The 14,805-nt window shown below is 43.6% G+C and overlaps 1 protein-coding gene across 7 annotated transcripts in view; it reads right to left on the bottom strand.

Annotated features, from left to right (window-relative positions):
* Nucleotides 1–815: 815 nt before the first annotated feature.
* Nucleotides 816–14,805, bottom strand: part of STIL (STIL centriolar assembly protein) — a 71,819-nt gene continuing 57,829 nt past the window's right edge. For 2 of the 7 annotated variants that reach the window (XM_040978587.1, XM_040978593.1), the window contains exons 15-17: nucleotides 14,281–14,494; nucleotides 10,603–10,853; nucleotides 941–2,436 (exon numbers count right to left, since the gene is read on the bottom strand). In XM_040978587.1, coding sequence (XP_040834521.1) covers nucleotides 1,653–2,436; nucleotides 10,603–10,853; nucleotides 14,281–14,494 — 1,249 coding nt within the window. In that variant the 3' untranslated portion in view covers nucleotides 941–1,652. Of the gene's footprint in view, nucleotides 2,437–10,602; nucleotides 10,854–14,280; nucleotides 14,495–14,805 lie in introns of all 7 variants that reach the window. The other 5 variants (XM_040978592.1, XM_040978591.1, XM_040978590.1 and 2 more) reach the window with 5 other exon arrangements.

Genomic DNA, 14,805 nt, shown 5'->3' with positions numbered 1-14,805 from the left:
TTCCTGGTTCCCTCCCCAAATACCCACAACAGCCAGGACTAGGCCAGGTCAAGTCCAGGAACTCCGTCCAGGTCTCCCATATGGGTGGCAGCCACCAACTGCTCGAGCCAACAACAGCTGATTTTCCAGGTACATCAACAGGAAGCTTCATGGGAAATGGAATAGCTGGGACTGACTGGAGCACCAATATTGGCTATGGCAGCTTAACCCACAGTGCCACACCTGTCCCACATGCTGGCTTTTTAATCTTACACTCTCAGAATGTGTGTGACTGAGCGAACCTGCTTTAAGAATCTTTACAGTCGGGCCCAGCGCAGTAGCCTAGTGACTAAAGTCCTTGCCTTGCACGTGTCTGGATCCCATATGGGCGCTGATTCTAATCCCAGCGCCTCTGCTTCCCATCCAGCTCTCCGCTTGTGGCCTGGGAAGGCAGTCGAGGATAGCTCAAAGCCTCAGAACCCTGTACCTGCATGGAGATCCAGAAGAGCTTCTGACTCCTGGCTTCGCATTGGCTCAGCTCCAGCTGTTGCAACCGCCTGGGGAGTGAATCAGCAAATGGAAAATCTTCCTCTCTGTCTCTCCTCCTCTCTATGTATAGCTGACTTTGCAATAAAAATAAAGAAATCTTTTTTTAAAACAATGACACAGGTCTGGTGATGAACAGATCATAGGTTGTCATGGTGAGAGGGATGGTGTGTTTTGAAAGTGTGGCACTGGGACGCTGCTGGTGATTGGCACTGGGACGCTGGTGGTGATTGGCACTGGGACGCTGCTGGTGACTGGCACTGGGACGCTGCTGGTGATGTGACAGTTCTGTATGCGGACGGTAGTGGCGGGTCACTAGTGTGTACATGGTAGCATTTCAGAGTTATACATCAAACAGTAAAAATACAGGTTTGTAAAAACTCATGAGTCTTGAGAACCTGTGGCATTATCATCATCTTCAATGACAACTTCATGGCTTTGATAATGTCCTATGTTTATGTCAAACATTATCATGGTGGGGGGCCCTGAGTTGGAGTACAGCCAAACACTTCGTATTATTTTGGAGAGCTTAAAAAAAGTAAGGAAGGATGGACCACAGCAGATAACAAAGGAAGACTTTTTATTATTAAGTTCTATCAAAATATTAAGTCATTTGAATAGCTCAGCTTTTAAAACATACCCAACAATTTATCATCCTATGGCAACTAGTGCTGTACATCGAGAATGTCACATTAATGTAAGCCCATCACACGGCACAAATTTTACTTCCACGCTGTTACAGATACATCTTAAGAGGAAATGCTGTCCCTGTACAAAAGATTTTGTTATTTAAAAAAGATAACTATTTCCCTTAAACTCAAGAAGGGCTGATTTTTTAATTTTAACCTGAGTCATGAGGCCTCCATGTTCAGTAGGTGACACTGGGTAGATGCAGAGATCTGACACGCCAGGACAACGGACTCACTTCCTGAAGCACCCAGTAGGAAGAGGAGTGCAGATTCAGAAGTATGGTGTCTGCAGTAACTGACCTCACGTGGATGACCAAGTCACCCGGCCAGCTCTTTGCAAACGGCCGCCACCAAGGATGAGCCTGAGTGCTAGAATGACCGCGAATCTCAAAACTACCCAAAGGCTCTGGCTTCCCACAAGGGCAGGAGGCTAAAGGTTTAAAACAGCTTTGGCAGCTGCCTGAGACGCTTTACATCTAAGAAGGTGCCTACTGAATTCATGCTATTCATTTGGTTTAAAGTCTCAGAAGGCTGCAAACTTTCTGGGAAAACTAGAACCTTCCTTTCATTTTCCTTCTCAGGGTGTTGAGTAAACTCGGCTTTTCCAGTCCGGAGGTTCACTGCAGGGCTTGGTTTAAGCTTCGTTAGGCAGAAATCTGGGTTTTCATTCAACTGCTGTTTCGCTTTTGGTGGTACAGCTTCATTTGTAATATTTCTCAACACTGGCGTGTCTGGGTGGGTGCCCACAGACTCATAGCTGTAGCAGTTAACTACCTCACAGGTGTTCCTAGAAGACACTTTCTGATGACTGAGCTGTTCGGCCATGGCTGTAAGGTTTTCAATCAGCACGGGTTCACTCTGGTCTGTGCTGGTGGGAGGCTCCTCCTCATCTTCACTATTGTCACTGCTTTGTATGAGTCCATATCTCTTCATGTATTTTTTGGTTGCAAATGACATGTTGCTTGGTGAAATTAAACTCAGCCCAACTGTACTTCTGTCCCCATTAAAATGCAGAGGGCTGACCGAGTCACAGTGATTTTGATTTGACTGATTAAGAGATAGTTGTGACAGCTGATTTTCATTTAAGTATTTCAGAGCTATGGCATTTGCCTCCATGCTCAAGTCCACACCGTTGGGGCTTAAACCACTCACACCAACATTAGCAAATGACATGTAGTTTAGTCCAGAGATCACTGCTTCCGGGCTGATGCACGCCAATACACTGAAAGACACAGATAAGACACATTATTTGGCTCATTTTTCCCACTATTTATTCAAAAGGCAGAGCGATCCGGATAGAGCTCTTCCATCTGTGGTTCAGTCCACAGATGCCTACAAAGCTCCACGTAGGCCATGCCACAATTAGGAGCCCAAATTCCACCCGAGTCTCCGATGTCGGGGGTGGGGCCCTGTGTATTGGAGCCATCAGCCGCTGTCTCTAAAGCGCTGGGGTCTGAAGCAGAGCTGGGACTCACACTCGGGTACTCAGCAGTGGGAGAGTGACTGCTGCCTGCCTACTTCATTTTACACTAAGCAGTACCCTTGATGTGCTCCACTCCATGGAAGTACAAAGGCTTAAAGTGCATAGTGGTTTTGCATATGAGTACTCAAGACATCCAAGTCTTGAGCCAGACCCACATTTCAGTAATAAGTGTGACAAACTGTAAGGTAATTAATGATTCACAAAACTGAAAGTGGAAACAAATTAATTCCCTAAACTATGTCTCAATCATGATTTTAAGAACAAATATAAGGCCACAAATAAGTGATTAAATAATATTGTGTCATTTAATTTTCTACTATTAACTCCAAATTCCACAAGATGAGCTAATTTTCAATATAAAGTAAAACAAAAATAAAATCAAGGGCTGGCTCTGTGGCATAGCAATAGAACCACCGCCTGCAACACCTGTGACTTATGTGGGCATGGGTTTGATTCCTGACCGCACCACTCCCAGTACGGCTCCTTGCTGGTGTGCCTAGGAAGGCAGCGAAGGATGCCCCAGATGCTCGGGCCCTTCATACACACTGGAGACCAGAAGGAGGCTCCTGGCTCTGCCTGGCCCCAGCTGTTGTGGTTGGAAGTTCTTTATTCCCTCTCAGTAACTCAGCCTTTCAAATAAATCAATAAACATCTTAAAAAACAAAAATCAAATCAAACACAAACATGTGATGATACAATAGTACAAACTTTGGTAGATGCAGCTAGCATTGTGGCACGATGGGTTAAGCCACTACCTGTAATGCTGTCATCTCATGGGGGCACTGGTTTGAATCCCAGCTGCTCCATTTCTGATCCAGCACCCTAATGCGCCTGGGAAACCAGTGGAAGATGGCCCAAGTGCTTCGGCCCCTGCACCATGTGAGAGCCCTGAAGTCCTGGCTGTTGTGGCCATTTGGGAAATGATCCAGTGGAAAGAAGGTCTCTTTCTATGTAACTCTGTTGGTCAAACAAATAAAATTCTTAACAAAAAATTTTGGGGAGGGGGGTAGCCTGGTGTGTTAGCTTAGTAGCTAAATTCTCACCTTGAACACACGGGGATCCCATATGGTCACTGGTTTGTGTCCCTGTGGCTTCACTTCCCATCCAGCTCTCTGCTTGTGGCCTGGGAAAGCAGTAGAGGATGGCCCAAAGCTTTGGGAACCTGCACCCACACAAGAGACCCGAAGGAGCTCCTGGCTTCGGATTAGCTCAGCTCTGGCCATTGTGGCTGCTTGGGGAGTGAACCAGTAGATAAAAGATCTTTCTCTCTGTCCTTCTTTCTGTAAATCTGCCTTTCCAATAAAAATACATAAATCTTGCTAAATATCGAAAAGCTCCATCAACTAGTCTCTGAATATGGGTTGGACATACACAAAAATTCTTTTATCAGATGTGATCTTCAAATCACTTTACTAAGCTTTAACTCAGTTGAGTTACCTTTTCCTTTATATCAAACACATAATTAAAGTAGCTAATTCTTCTTGAAGCTTTATGTATGTGCCATGCATTCCGCTAAATGTCTTACATGCATTAGTACATGTATTCCTCACAGTAAAGAGGTGAGTTCTCATTTAAACCATTTTTTTTTTTAATTGGGAAGGTAGATTTACAAAGAGAAAGATCTTCCATCTGCTGTTTCACTCCCAAGATGGCTGCAATGGCCAAAGCTGAGTGATCTGACGCCAGGAGTTTCTTTTGGGTCTCTGATGTGGGTACAGAGGCCCAAGGTTTGGGCCATCCTCAACTGCTTTCCCAGGTCACAAGCAGGGAGCTGGATGGGAAGTAGAGCAGCTGAGACATGAACCAGCACATACATAGGATCCCAGTGCATGCAAAGCGAGGATTTACATCACTGAGGCCATCACTCGGGGCCCTCATGTAAACATTTTTAAAAATTTATATTTACTTTACTTGAAAGGCAGAGATAGACACCACACACACCACACCACATAGAGAAGGAGATCTTCAGTCAGCTGGCTCACTCACCAAATGTCTACCACAATAATCAGGGGTGGGCAAGGACAGAGCCAGTACTGAGGAACTCAATCATGTGGTGGCAGGGACCTAGCATGCTGCATCCCATTGTGTGTATCAACAGGAAGCCAGACTCAGAAGCTAAGGCACTCCAGATGGAATGTGGGCAGCCCAAGCAGCATCTTTACTGTGCCAAATACATGCCCCTCTCCATTTCAATCTTACTCTCCACTTCAATACCTTCTATACCATTTCCCCTATTTTTCTGCTTTTTCTTTAGCACTTCCTGTTGTCTAGGATAGCGCTTTATAGACAAAAGGAAGTGCTAAAGCAGGACTGGAAATACAACAGCTGCGACTTGAAGTGGCACTAGTATGGGATGTTGGTATTACAGACAGATGCCTAACCACTATACTACAATGCCTATTCCCCTGGATGTTAAGATTTTTGTTTATTTAAAAGCAAGAGTGACAGAAGCAGAGACAGAGAGAAAGTGATCTTCTATTCATTGATTCACTGCCCAAATGGTTGCAATAGCCAGAGCTGAGACAGGCCGTATCCAGGATCCTGGAACTCCATCTGAATCTTGCAAGGGTCCAAGCACTTGGGCCATCTTTCTCTGCTTTTGCAAGCACATTAGTAGGGAGCTGGATAGGAGGTGGAGCAGCTGGCTTGAATTGGCACTCTGCTCTTAAATGGGATCTGGTATTTCAGGCAGTGGCTTAACACACTGTACACAACATGGGCTCTCATATATATGCTGTCATATCTATTGATGCATTTAAAAAAGATTTATTTATTTTTATGGGAAAGGCAGAGAGGAGGAGAGACAGAGAGGAAGAACCCATATGGGATGCTGGCGCGTGCAAGGCAAAGACTTAGCCACTGGGCTACAGTGCCAGGCACTGACGCATTACTTATTTTTTTTTTTTTAAGGATTTATTTTATTTTTATTGGAAAGGCGGATATACAGAGAGGAGAGACAGAGAGGAAGATCTTCCGTCCGATGATTTACTCCCCAAGTGAGCGCAATGGCCGATGCTGTGCCGATCCAAAGCCAGGATCCAGGAACCTCTTCCGGGTATCCCACGCAGGTGCAGGGTCCCAAAGCCTCGGGCCGTCCTCGACTGCTCTCCCAGGCCACAAGCAGGGAGCTGGATGGGAAGTGGGTCTGCCGGGATTAGAAACGGTGCCCATATGGGATCCCGGGCATGCAAGGCGAGGACCTTAACCACTGTGCCACCACGCCGGGCCCCACATTACTTATTTACTCGCTTCCTTATAACAGCCGACGAGGACAGGGATTTCTGGTTTTTTTGTTTGTTTGTTTGTTTGTTTTTACCACTGCAACAGCCTCTTTAGAAAATATTTGCTGGTTTTGTGGTGGTACAGGTTAGGGTATAGGGGAAAAATCTGGTGAATGAATAAAGTAATAGGCACTATCATTTTCCTTAGGCTCAGTTGAAGAAACTAAGGAGCAGACATGCTCAGTAGGCTGTCTCCAAATTTGCTGGCAAGTGGAACACTGGCACCTGGATCTGCGCTGCTCCCAGGCCTGGGACTACTGCCCCAGTAGACTGTATTCAGCACCTTGTACTTTGCTCTCAGAGCTCTCTGTGTGCTGTTTGTTATGGTAAATGCTATATTCCAGCCAAAGAATACTCAATGACTTTCCCTATCACTCTATGAAGAAATTCAGCTATTCTACATGTGCTGGCCACTGCTTGTTTCCGCAGCTCCCCAGAACACAAATAACATCCAGTGTTTTCATTCTTATAAGCACCAGAAATTTGGAAGAAGCCATTTCCAACCAGTGATGACATCAAGAAATAATGGAAAAGTATGCTCCATAATCTTAGTCTTTCTAACTACTTTGAAATTGTCCCTTAATGTTCTTGGTACTTAAGTAAAACAAAATGTGGACGAGACACTACACAATTTTTCTACATATCACTTCTATTTTTAAAGATTTACTTATTTATTTGACAGATGGAGACTGATTTTTCATGTGCTGCTTCACTGCCCAAACGCCCAGGGCAGGGTTGGCAGTAACTCTTTCTCAGTTTCCTGCATGGGTAGCAGGCTCCTCATTAGAGTTGGATCAGAAGTGGAGCACCAGCATGGGATGTCTGTGTCAAAAGTGGCAGCTTAACGTGTTGTGCCCCATGCCAACCACAAGACAGTACCCTTTAATGACAACATTCGGTCATAGTGCCTTCTGAAGAGGCTTTTTCTAATTTTTGTCCATGTCCTCCAAATGATAAACAATTTGCAGGTCAAATAAGAAAACTGGTATACTTTTTAAAAGTATGTTTAAAGTATAGCATCTACAGATAACATTAATGAAAACAAATCAAAGCAAAAACTTCTAATAAAAAATGCTAAATATTTCGAAATTATAAAAGAAAAAGATTTAATTAGATTTATTAATTTTTATTGGAAAGTCAGATATACAGAGAGGAGGAGGGACAGAGAGGAAGATCTTCTGTCCGATGATTCACTCCCCAGGTGAGTGCAACGGCTGCTGCTGTGCCAGCACCAATCTGGAGTCAGAACTTCCTCCAGGTCTCCCATGCGGGTGCAGGATCCCAAGGCGTTGGGCTGTTCTCAACTGCTTTCCCAGGCCACAAGCAGGGAGCTGGATGGGAAGTAGAGCCACTGGGATTAGAACTGGCGCCCATGTGGATCCTGGCACATTCAAGGCGAGGACTTTAGCCACTAGGCCATGGTGCCAGGCCCTAATTAGATCTGTTTTAACAGAATGGTAAAAAGATCTACAAAGCAGTCAGTCTATTTAGAAGCTTCCTCATGTTTTGTTGTTTAGTTTAGTTCCCTAGCTTCAGCTGGGAGATGGGGATGGAACACCACAACTTTGAGAGTAAAGGCCTATTAGTCTTACTCAGGACCAAAGCCTATGAACTCTTTATAATTAATATGAAAAGCCTCAAAGGAGGCTCTTGCACTAATCAAATCTTAAGTGTCTAAAGAACAAATATACTGTTAGAATCTCATTGGTTATGCAGTCACAAAAGGATGATTGAAATCCATGAATAAGTTTGTCTAAGAGTTACACACCAACAACTAAATGAACGAAGCACAATTGTTCTAATTTACTTGAAGATGAAAATCAACCTTAATTTATTGTCCTGTCTGAATCCAAATTAATTATCTCCTGCTTTTTCAACTAACAAAGGAGAGCCAGGAATCAGAGCCTATTTAAGACACATACTGAATTCAAAAGGTCACTCCAAGTTGGAAACCTGCAAGGGACTGCAGCCAGATCTCAAACTTAAAACAGTCTCCATCTGCTGCACAATCTCTAGGTGACTCTGGGACTCCTGTGTCCGGCCTTCCTGCCTCTGGACTGAGTCTCAGCCATGTTCCAGAACAAGAGAGTAGAGAGGAGATCTTCCTTCCCTGCCTCTGCTACTCTTTTGGTAGGAGTATTTGCTTTCAATACAGAAGTGGAACATGAAAGGAATTTCAATGCAGAAAAATGATAAAAGATAGCTGGTTACAGAACAGAAGGGACAAAGGTTACTTTTCCTGGAATACCTTACCTGTCACTTATAACAGTTTCCATGGGAAAATGTGTCTAAAATTCTAATAACACAAAGTCATACTGACAATGATATTGCAGAGATAATGAATGCTTGTTGTGACTTTCAGTGACAACTCAAATGGTTGTGATTTCATTCATTTAGCAAGTGACTCATTGGAAGGCCCAATAAATGTGGCAGACAAAGAGGACCCACCACCACAGCCACTGTGCTGCATCGTAGTTACTGGCCCTTGGGTTCAGCCAACCACAGACTAAAAAATACTCAGGAGAAAGATGCAACTATACTAAATATACACAGACCTGTGTTCCTGTCCGTATTCCCTTTATAATTCAGAATAACAACTACTTGCAAGGCATGTACACTGCAGTAAGCATTACAATAGTAATCTAGAGATGATGTGAAGTACGCAGGGCACAGCATGCCCTCTGTAAGGGATATGAGCATTCACGGATCTGGGTACCTCGGGCAGGCGGATCCTGCAATCAGTCCCCATGGACAGGAAGGGGACTGCCATATAACACTCGATCAATTACTGGGCGATTCTCTCAAGCACAAATTACATCATCTGTTAAGAAAAAGGTGTTTTGAGAATACAAAATTTCAAGTTTCTGAGATGGCCAGAAAACCTTGAAAAAGTAGATGACATCTGAGTCCAGCTTTGAAAGATAAGAATCCTGGCAAGCAGAAAAGCAAAAAAGCATCTCAGATAAATGTAATAAAAAGAACTTCACAAATGCCAACAGCAGGCAGGCTGTAAAACCACCAGCACACAAAACAGGACTTCTTGTATGTTAGTGAAACAGCTTCTGTGCGGTTGCCTTTTCAATCAAAGTAATACACTGACCATATTCATAATCAGCAAAAGAGAAATTTTTCAAAATTTCAGGGTATTTCTATATTGGATGAAGTTAATATGGTACAAAAATAATGCTAACGTTAGTGACCGTTCCTGTGCACTTTCCTATCAGGTGTGAGAATATTTTATCTTATTTTTTTATTATTTTTCTTTAGGTATGAGAATATTTTATAACAGACTATCTGTGCCTCTTTCCCACTGACTACAAGCTCTATGAAGACAAGGAAGCTTTTCTAATTGGAAAGTAGTAAGAAATAAGCAGAGCCTGGTACTACAGCTTAATTGGATAATCCTCCTACTTGAAGCACAGGGATCCCATTTGGTACTGGTTATTGTCCCAGCTGCTCCACTTCCCATCCAGCTCCCTGCCCGTGGCCTGAGAAGGCAGTGAAGGATGGTCAAAACCTTGGGACCCTGTACTACATGGGAGACTCAGAAAAAGCACCTGGCTCCTGGCTTTGGATGGGTTCAGTTCCAGTCACTGTAGCCACCGGAGAGGGAATCAACAATGGAAGATCTTTCTGTGTCTCTTCTCTCTATCTGCCTTTCCAATAAAAAAAAAAAAAGTAAATATCACTTAAAAAAATAAACAGAAACATATTCATCTTAAATAATATAATGTCCAGATTTCATCTTCCCTTTAATAAGTATTCGCTGAGTCAGCTCAATGAAGGACACGACCAGTTACATGTATTTCTGGAAACAGGAATTTTTTGCTTTTGTGCAGCTGGGGTTAACATAACGGAGGAACATGGCCAGTAACATGCCCTGAAAATAGTTCTGAGAGGTCATATATAATGGAGCCAGTTTCTCCATTGATGGTTTACCCATCAAACAAGGTTGGTGACATTGGCAACTCACAGCTGACAAACATCATGCCTAAGTGGGAAATTTCAATGTAGAAGATATAACAAACGAGCCTAACTAAACACGCATGTGCGGGCATCGGAGGGCTTTCAGACATTGCCAGTGAGACTCATTCCTTTCCAAAGCAGGTTGCTGCCGTATCTCCCCAGATGGCATCCTACAGTCTCTTTTAAGTTATTCATATATCCAATTCACATGAGGACTCAGGCCTGGAGCAGTGGCATAGTGGCTAAAGTCCTCACCTTGAACGCGCCAAGATCCCATGTGGGCACTGGTTCTAATCCCGACGGCCCTGCTTCCCATCCGGCTCCCTGCTTGTGGCCTGGGAAAGCAGTCAAGGACAGCTCACAGCCTTGGGACCCTGCACCCGTGTGGGAAACCTGGAGGAGGCTCCTGGCTCCTGGCTTCGGATTGTCTCTGAAGTCATTTGGAGAATCATTGGATGGAAGATCTTTCTCTCTGTCTCTCCTCCTAACTTTGCAATAAAAATAAATAAATCTTAAAAAAAAAAACGAAGACCATAACATAGTCCTAAAAATTGACCAATCAACTGAATCGAAGCACAAGCTTACATCTTTTCTCATGATACTGCTCAACACACATAAAATGTTATTACTCTTTCAAAACACATTTTTTAAATGTTACCTGGCATGATCCACTTTACGTGCATTTTTCTTCACTTTAGTGGGAGAATCAATTTTTACTCCAAGGCTTCTTAGCTGCTTAATAGTTGCATTAAGGACACAATCTTTGTCTACCAGTGCTGAATCTTGTATTTTTTTCTTTTTTTGGTAAACATTCTCAGTTCTGGTACATTCGTGGCTAATTATTACTGCATTGGCAGATGGCTGCTCAGTTTCTTGGGAGGAGTTATTTAATAGCTGGTTCACTTGACCCTGAACAAAAGAAAAAGGACACTGTGAAAAAACCACTATCGAGGGAGGCTGTGACACAGCAGGCTGTCACCTGGGGCAGCAGCATCCCATACTGCTCCACATTTTCATTTTTTAGATTTATTTATTTTTTTTTTATTGGGAGAGCAGATTTACAGAGAAAAGTCAGAGAGAAAGATCTTCTATCTGCTGGTTCATTCCCCAAATGGCCGCAGCGGCTGGAGATGAGCTGATCTGAAACCAGGAGCTTCTTCCAGCTCTCCCAAGGGGGTGTAGGATCTCAAGGTTTTAGACCATTCTCCACTGCTTTTCCAGGCCACAAGTAGGGAGCTGGATGGGAAGTGCAGCAGCTGGGACACAAACTGGAGCTCATATGGTATGTCAGGGTTTGTAGGCAGAGAATTAGCCAGTTGAGTCATCAGACTAGCCCTTAGCTGCTCCATTTGCAATCCAGCTCACTCCTAATGTACTTGGAATTGAAGGATGATCCAAGTGCATCGGTTCCTGTCACCTACATGAGACCTGAACGAAGTTCAGCAGGCTGGCCTACCTCAGCCTGCTGTAGGCAGTGAATAGCAAATTAAAGATTGTTCTCAGTCGCTCCTTCTCTCTTTGTGACTCCACCTTTCAAATCAATAAATCTTAAATACACACACTACTATTGACAATCTTAGGATAAGAGCTAAACAATACCAAAAGGAAGGGCAGCAAAAAGCAAAATATGTGCATGAGCACGCTTTACTTGACTGATTTACTTATTTGAAAGAGAGTGGATGGGGAGAGACAGGGAGATAGAATTCTTCTATCCCTGGTTTACTGGCTGGACCCAACAGCCAGGTCTAGGCCAGGAACAGGAAGCAGGAACTCCTTCCTGGCGTTTCACATGGGTGGCAGGGGCCTAAGCACCTGGACCATCTTCTATTGACTTCCTAGTGCACCAGAAGGAAGCTTCATTGGAAGCAGAGCAGCTGGGGCACCAACCAGCAGACACAGCACTCCAGCACTGCAACTCCAGCACTGCAAGCAGCAGCTCAACGCTCTACACCACAATGCTGCACCCCTCCTCTTTTTAAAACCTCCTTATCCATGATTCCAACCTTTTTTGTTGTTGTTTTATTTTAAAGATTGTTTTTTTTATTTATTACAATGGCAGAATGACAGGGAGAGTGTGAGAGAAGTCTGCCATGTACTATTTCATTGCCCAAAAGGCTTCAACAAACAGGTGCAGGTCAGGCCAAAGTCAAAAGCTAGAACTCCATGGATTTTCTTCCACGTAGATGCCAGGGCCCAATTTCCTGAACCATTTTCTACTGTTCTCCTAGCTGTACTCGCAGGAAACTGGATGGAACCAGAATAGTCAGGACTTACAAGAAACTTGCTGTGCCATAATGCCACCCTCAAAACATCACCATGTCAAGTTACAACATTTCAGGCCCAGCTCAGCGGTCTAGCAGCTAACAGGGTGGAAATGTTAGAAGGGATCAAGATAGGATAAATTTTAAAACTAAAATATAATATAAGTATAGAACACCTCAAGGTAATATCCCTTGAAACAGTGAAACAGTTGAACTTGAGGACCCAGCATGGTAGCCTAGTGGCTGAAGTCCTAGCCTTGCACACACTGGGGTCCCATATGGGTACCAATTCTAATCCCAGTGGCTCTGCTTCATATCCAGCTCCCTGCTTGTGGCCTGGGAGAGCAGTCGAGGACAGCCCAAAGCCTTGGGTTCCTGCACCTACGGGGAAGACCTGGAAGAAGCTCCTGGCTCTTGGCTTCGGATCAACTCAGCTTCAGCCACTGTAGCTACTTGGGGGAGTGAATCATCGGATAGAAGGTCTTCCTTGGCATCTCTCCTCTTCTCTGAATATCTGACTTTGCAATAAAACTAAGTAAACCTTAAAAAAAAAATTACTCACGTTTCAAGTACATTTAAAATATCAGGGAGTTTTAAGGAAAGAAGCCCATCTTCATGATCTCATCAAGCTCCAGAGCAGTCAGAACATTCAGCATTTGTTGACTTTAAAGCCAACGCATTTAAAAGCACTTGGGTATTCCTGCCTCGTGTTTAAGGCCTCTTGTAAAATTCTTTAAACATTATTTCTACATAATGAATTTACTTGAAAAACACATATAGGTCAGAGTAATAAATAACATCATCTTTATATAACTTTCGGAACTGAGCTCCCTTCTCTCCTTTTTGTTTAGTTTTTATTTTTTTAATTTTCTCCAATGTGAGAGAAATGACAGAAAATTCCAAGCTGGGAACTCGCTCCACACCAGATTTTCTAAGAGTCAGAATAACCTGTGACACTAGGCTGCCATGTGCAATGCTAGCAACTCATATGGGAGCTGGCTGTTCCACTTCCCATCCAGCGCCCTGCCCATGGCCTGGGAAAGCAGTAGAGGACGGCCCAAAGCCTTGGGATCCTGCACCCATGTGGGAGACCCAGAGGAAGCTCCAGGTTCCTGCCTTTCGATCAGCCCAGCTCTGGCCACTGCAGCCACTTTGGGAGTAAAGCAGCAAATGAAAGATACCTCTCCGTCTCCCTTTCTATGTAAAAATAAACTAAAAATATATAAAACATTAAGTAAAAAGAAAAAAGCAAGAAATTAAATGCTCTAAAAATCAACGTCAGCCAGGGTTCTTTCACTTCACAAGTCTCAGTTCAGAATCCAGCTGTTCCAGGACGCCAGTCCCCCGGGCAGAATGACCCCTTCACTGGGCTCACTGTCACATCACTTCCCAGCCCACCTCGCAACTGCCGCTAGTCCCCAGGGGTTATGTTCTTTCAGTTATCATGGACACAAACTGTCAAACTCGCCTCTATATTATCTACTTATATAGTCTACCTTTATACACTAAGCTAAATATTTAATAAACTTGTACTTACCTAAAATAATTAAACACTATGATAAATATTGCACTACTTTCCAATTTTCATACTTTCTGTGAACTGCTGCTTATTTTCTGCTACAAACTTTAATTTGAACTTAGCACAAAAACAATACATTTTAAAAATAAGGTTTTACAGGCCCAGTGCTGTGGCCTAGTAGCTGAAGTCCTCGCCTTGAATGCACCAGGATCCCATGTGGGCGTTGGTTCTAATCCCAGCAGCCCCACTTCCCATCCGGCTCTCTGCTTGTGGCCTAGGAAATCAGTCGAGGAAAGCCCAAAGCCCTGGGACCCTGCACCCATGTGGGAGACCTGGAGGAAGCTCCTGGCTCCTGGCTTCGGATCAACTCAGCTTCAGCCGTGCAGTCACTTGGGGAGTGAATCATTAGAGGACGATCTTCCTCTCTGACTCTCCTCTTCTCTGTATATCTGACTTTGCAATAAAAATAAATCTTCAAAAAAGATGCAAAGTTCTACCTTTTCTTTTTTCTTCCTTATTTATATTTCTACTTTTTAAAAGTTCTATATTTTCTTACCAATAATTCCTCATAAATTTTTTGGTTCTCTGACAGTCCGTGTCCCTGTAGCAAGGGTTGCGCTCCTTGCTCGGTTTTCATCTCCTGAGATGTTTCAGGGTCGTTGGCGCCCTCTGTTGGTCGTGTCTGTAAGCACATGTTCGCACTATCTGCAAGCGGGGCATTAGGAAAGCCGGCCTGCACCTCAGGTTCCTTCCTTTTACTCGGGCAGGAGCTGTTTGAAAGGATGTATAAGATATCAGTTACCAAGCACCTTTAACACATGGGTGAAATTCAGCAGCGCAGGAAGAGAAGGGTAAGATTCAATTGACGTACAGCTTGTATTTTCAACTCTTTGTGATACCATGTAAATATTCCATCCTAAAAAGCTTCATTTAAACTGAACCATAAAACTTTTAAGGTTATGTTATCGATAACAGACTTAAGAAAACTTTCTCTGAAGGCTGGAAAACACCATATCACCACCTGATCTTGATGTATGAAAAGATTCTCGATTATCTTTTTTAAAAAGCTGTAATATATGTG

Source organism: Ochotona curzoniae, unplaced genomic scaffold, assembly GCF_017591425.1.
Source record: "Ochotona curzoniae isolate NIBS_2020 unplaced genomic scaffold, NIBS_Ocur_1.0 contig_291, whole genome shotgun sequence".
Taxonomy (NCBI): Eukaryota; Metazoa; Chordata; class Mammalia; order Lagomorpha; family Ochotonidae; genus Ochotona; species Ochotona curzoniae.
This window is presented reverse-complemented; position numbering and strand designations above follow the sequence as displayed.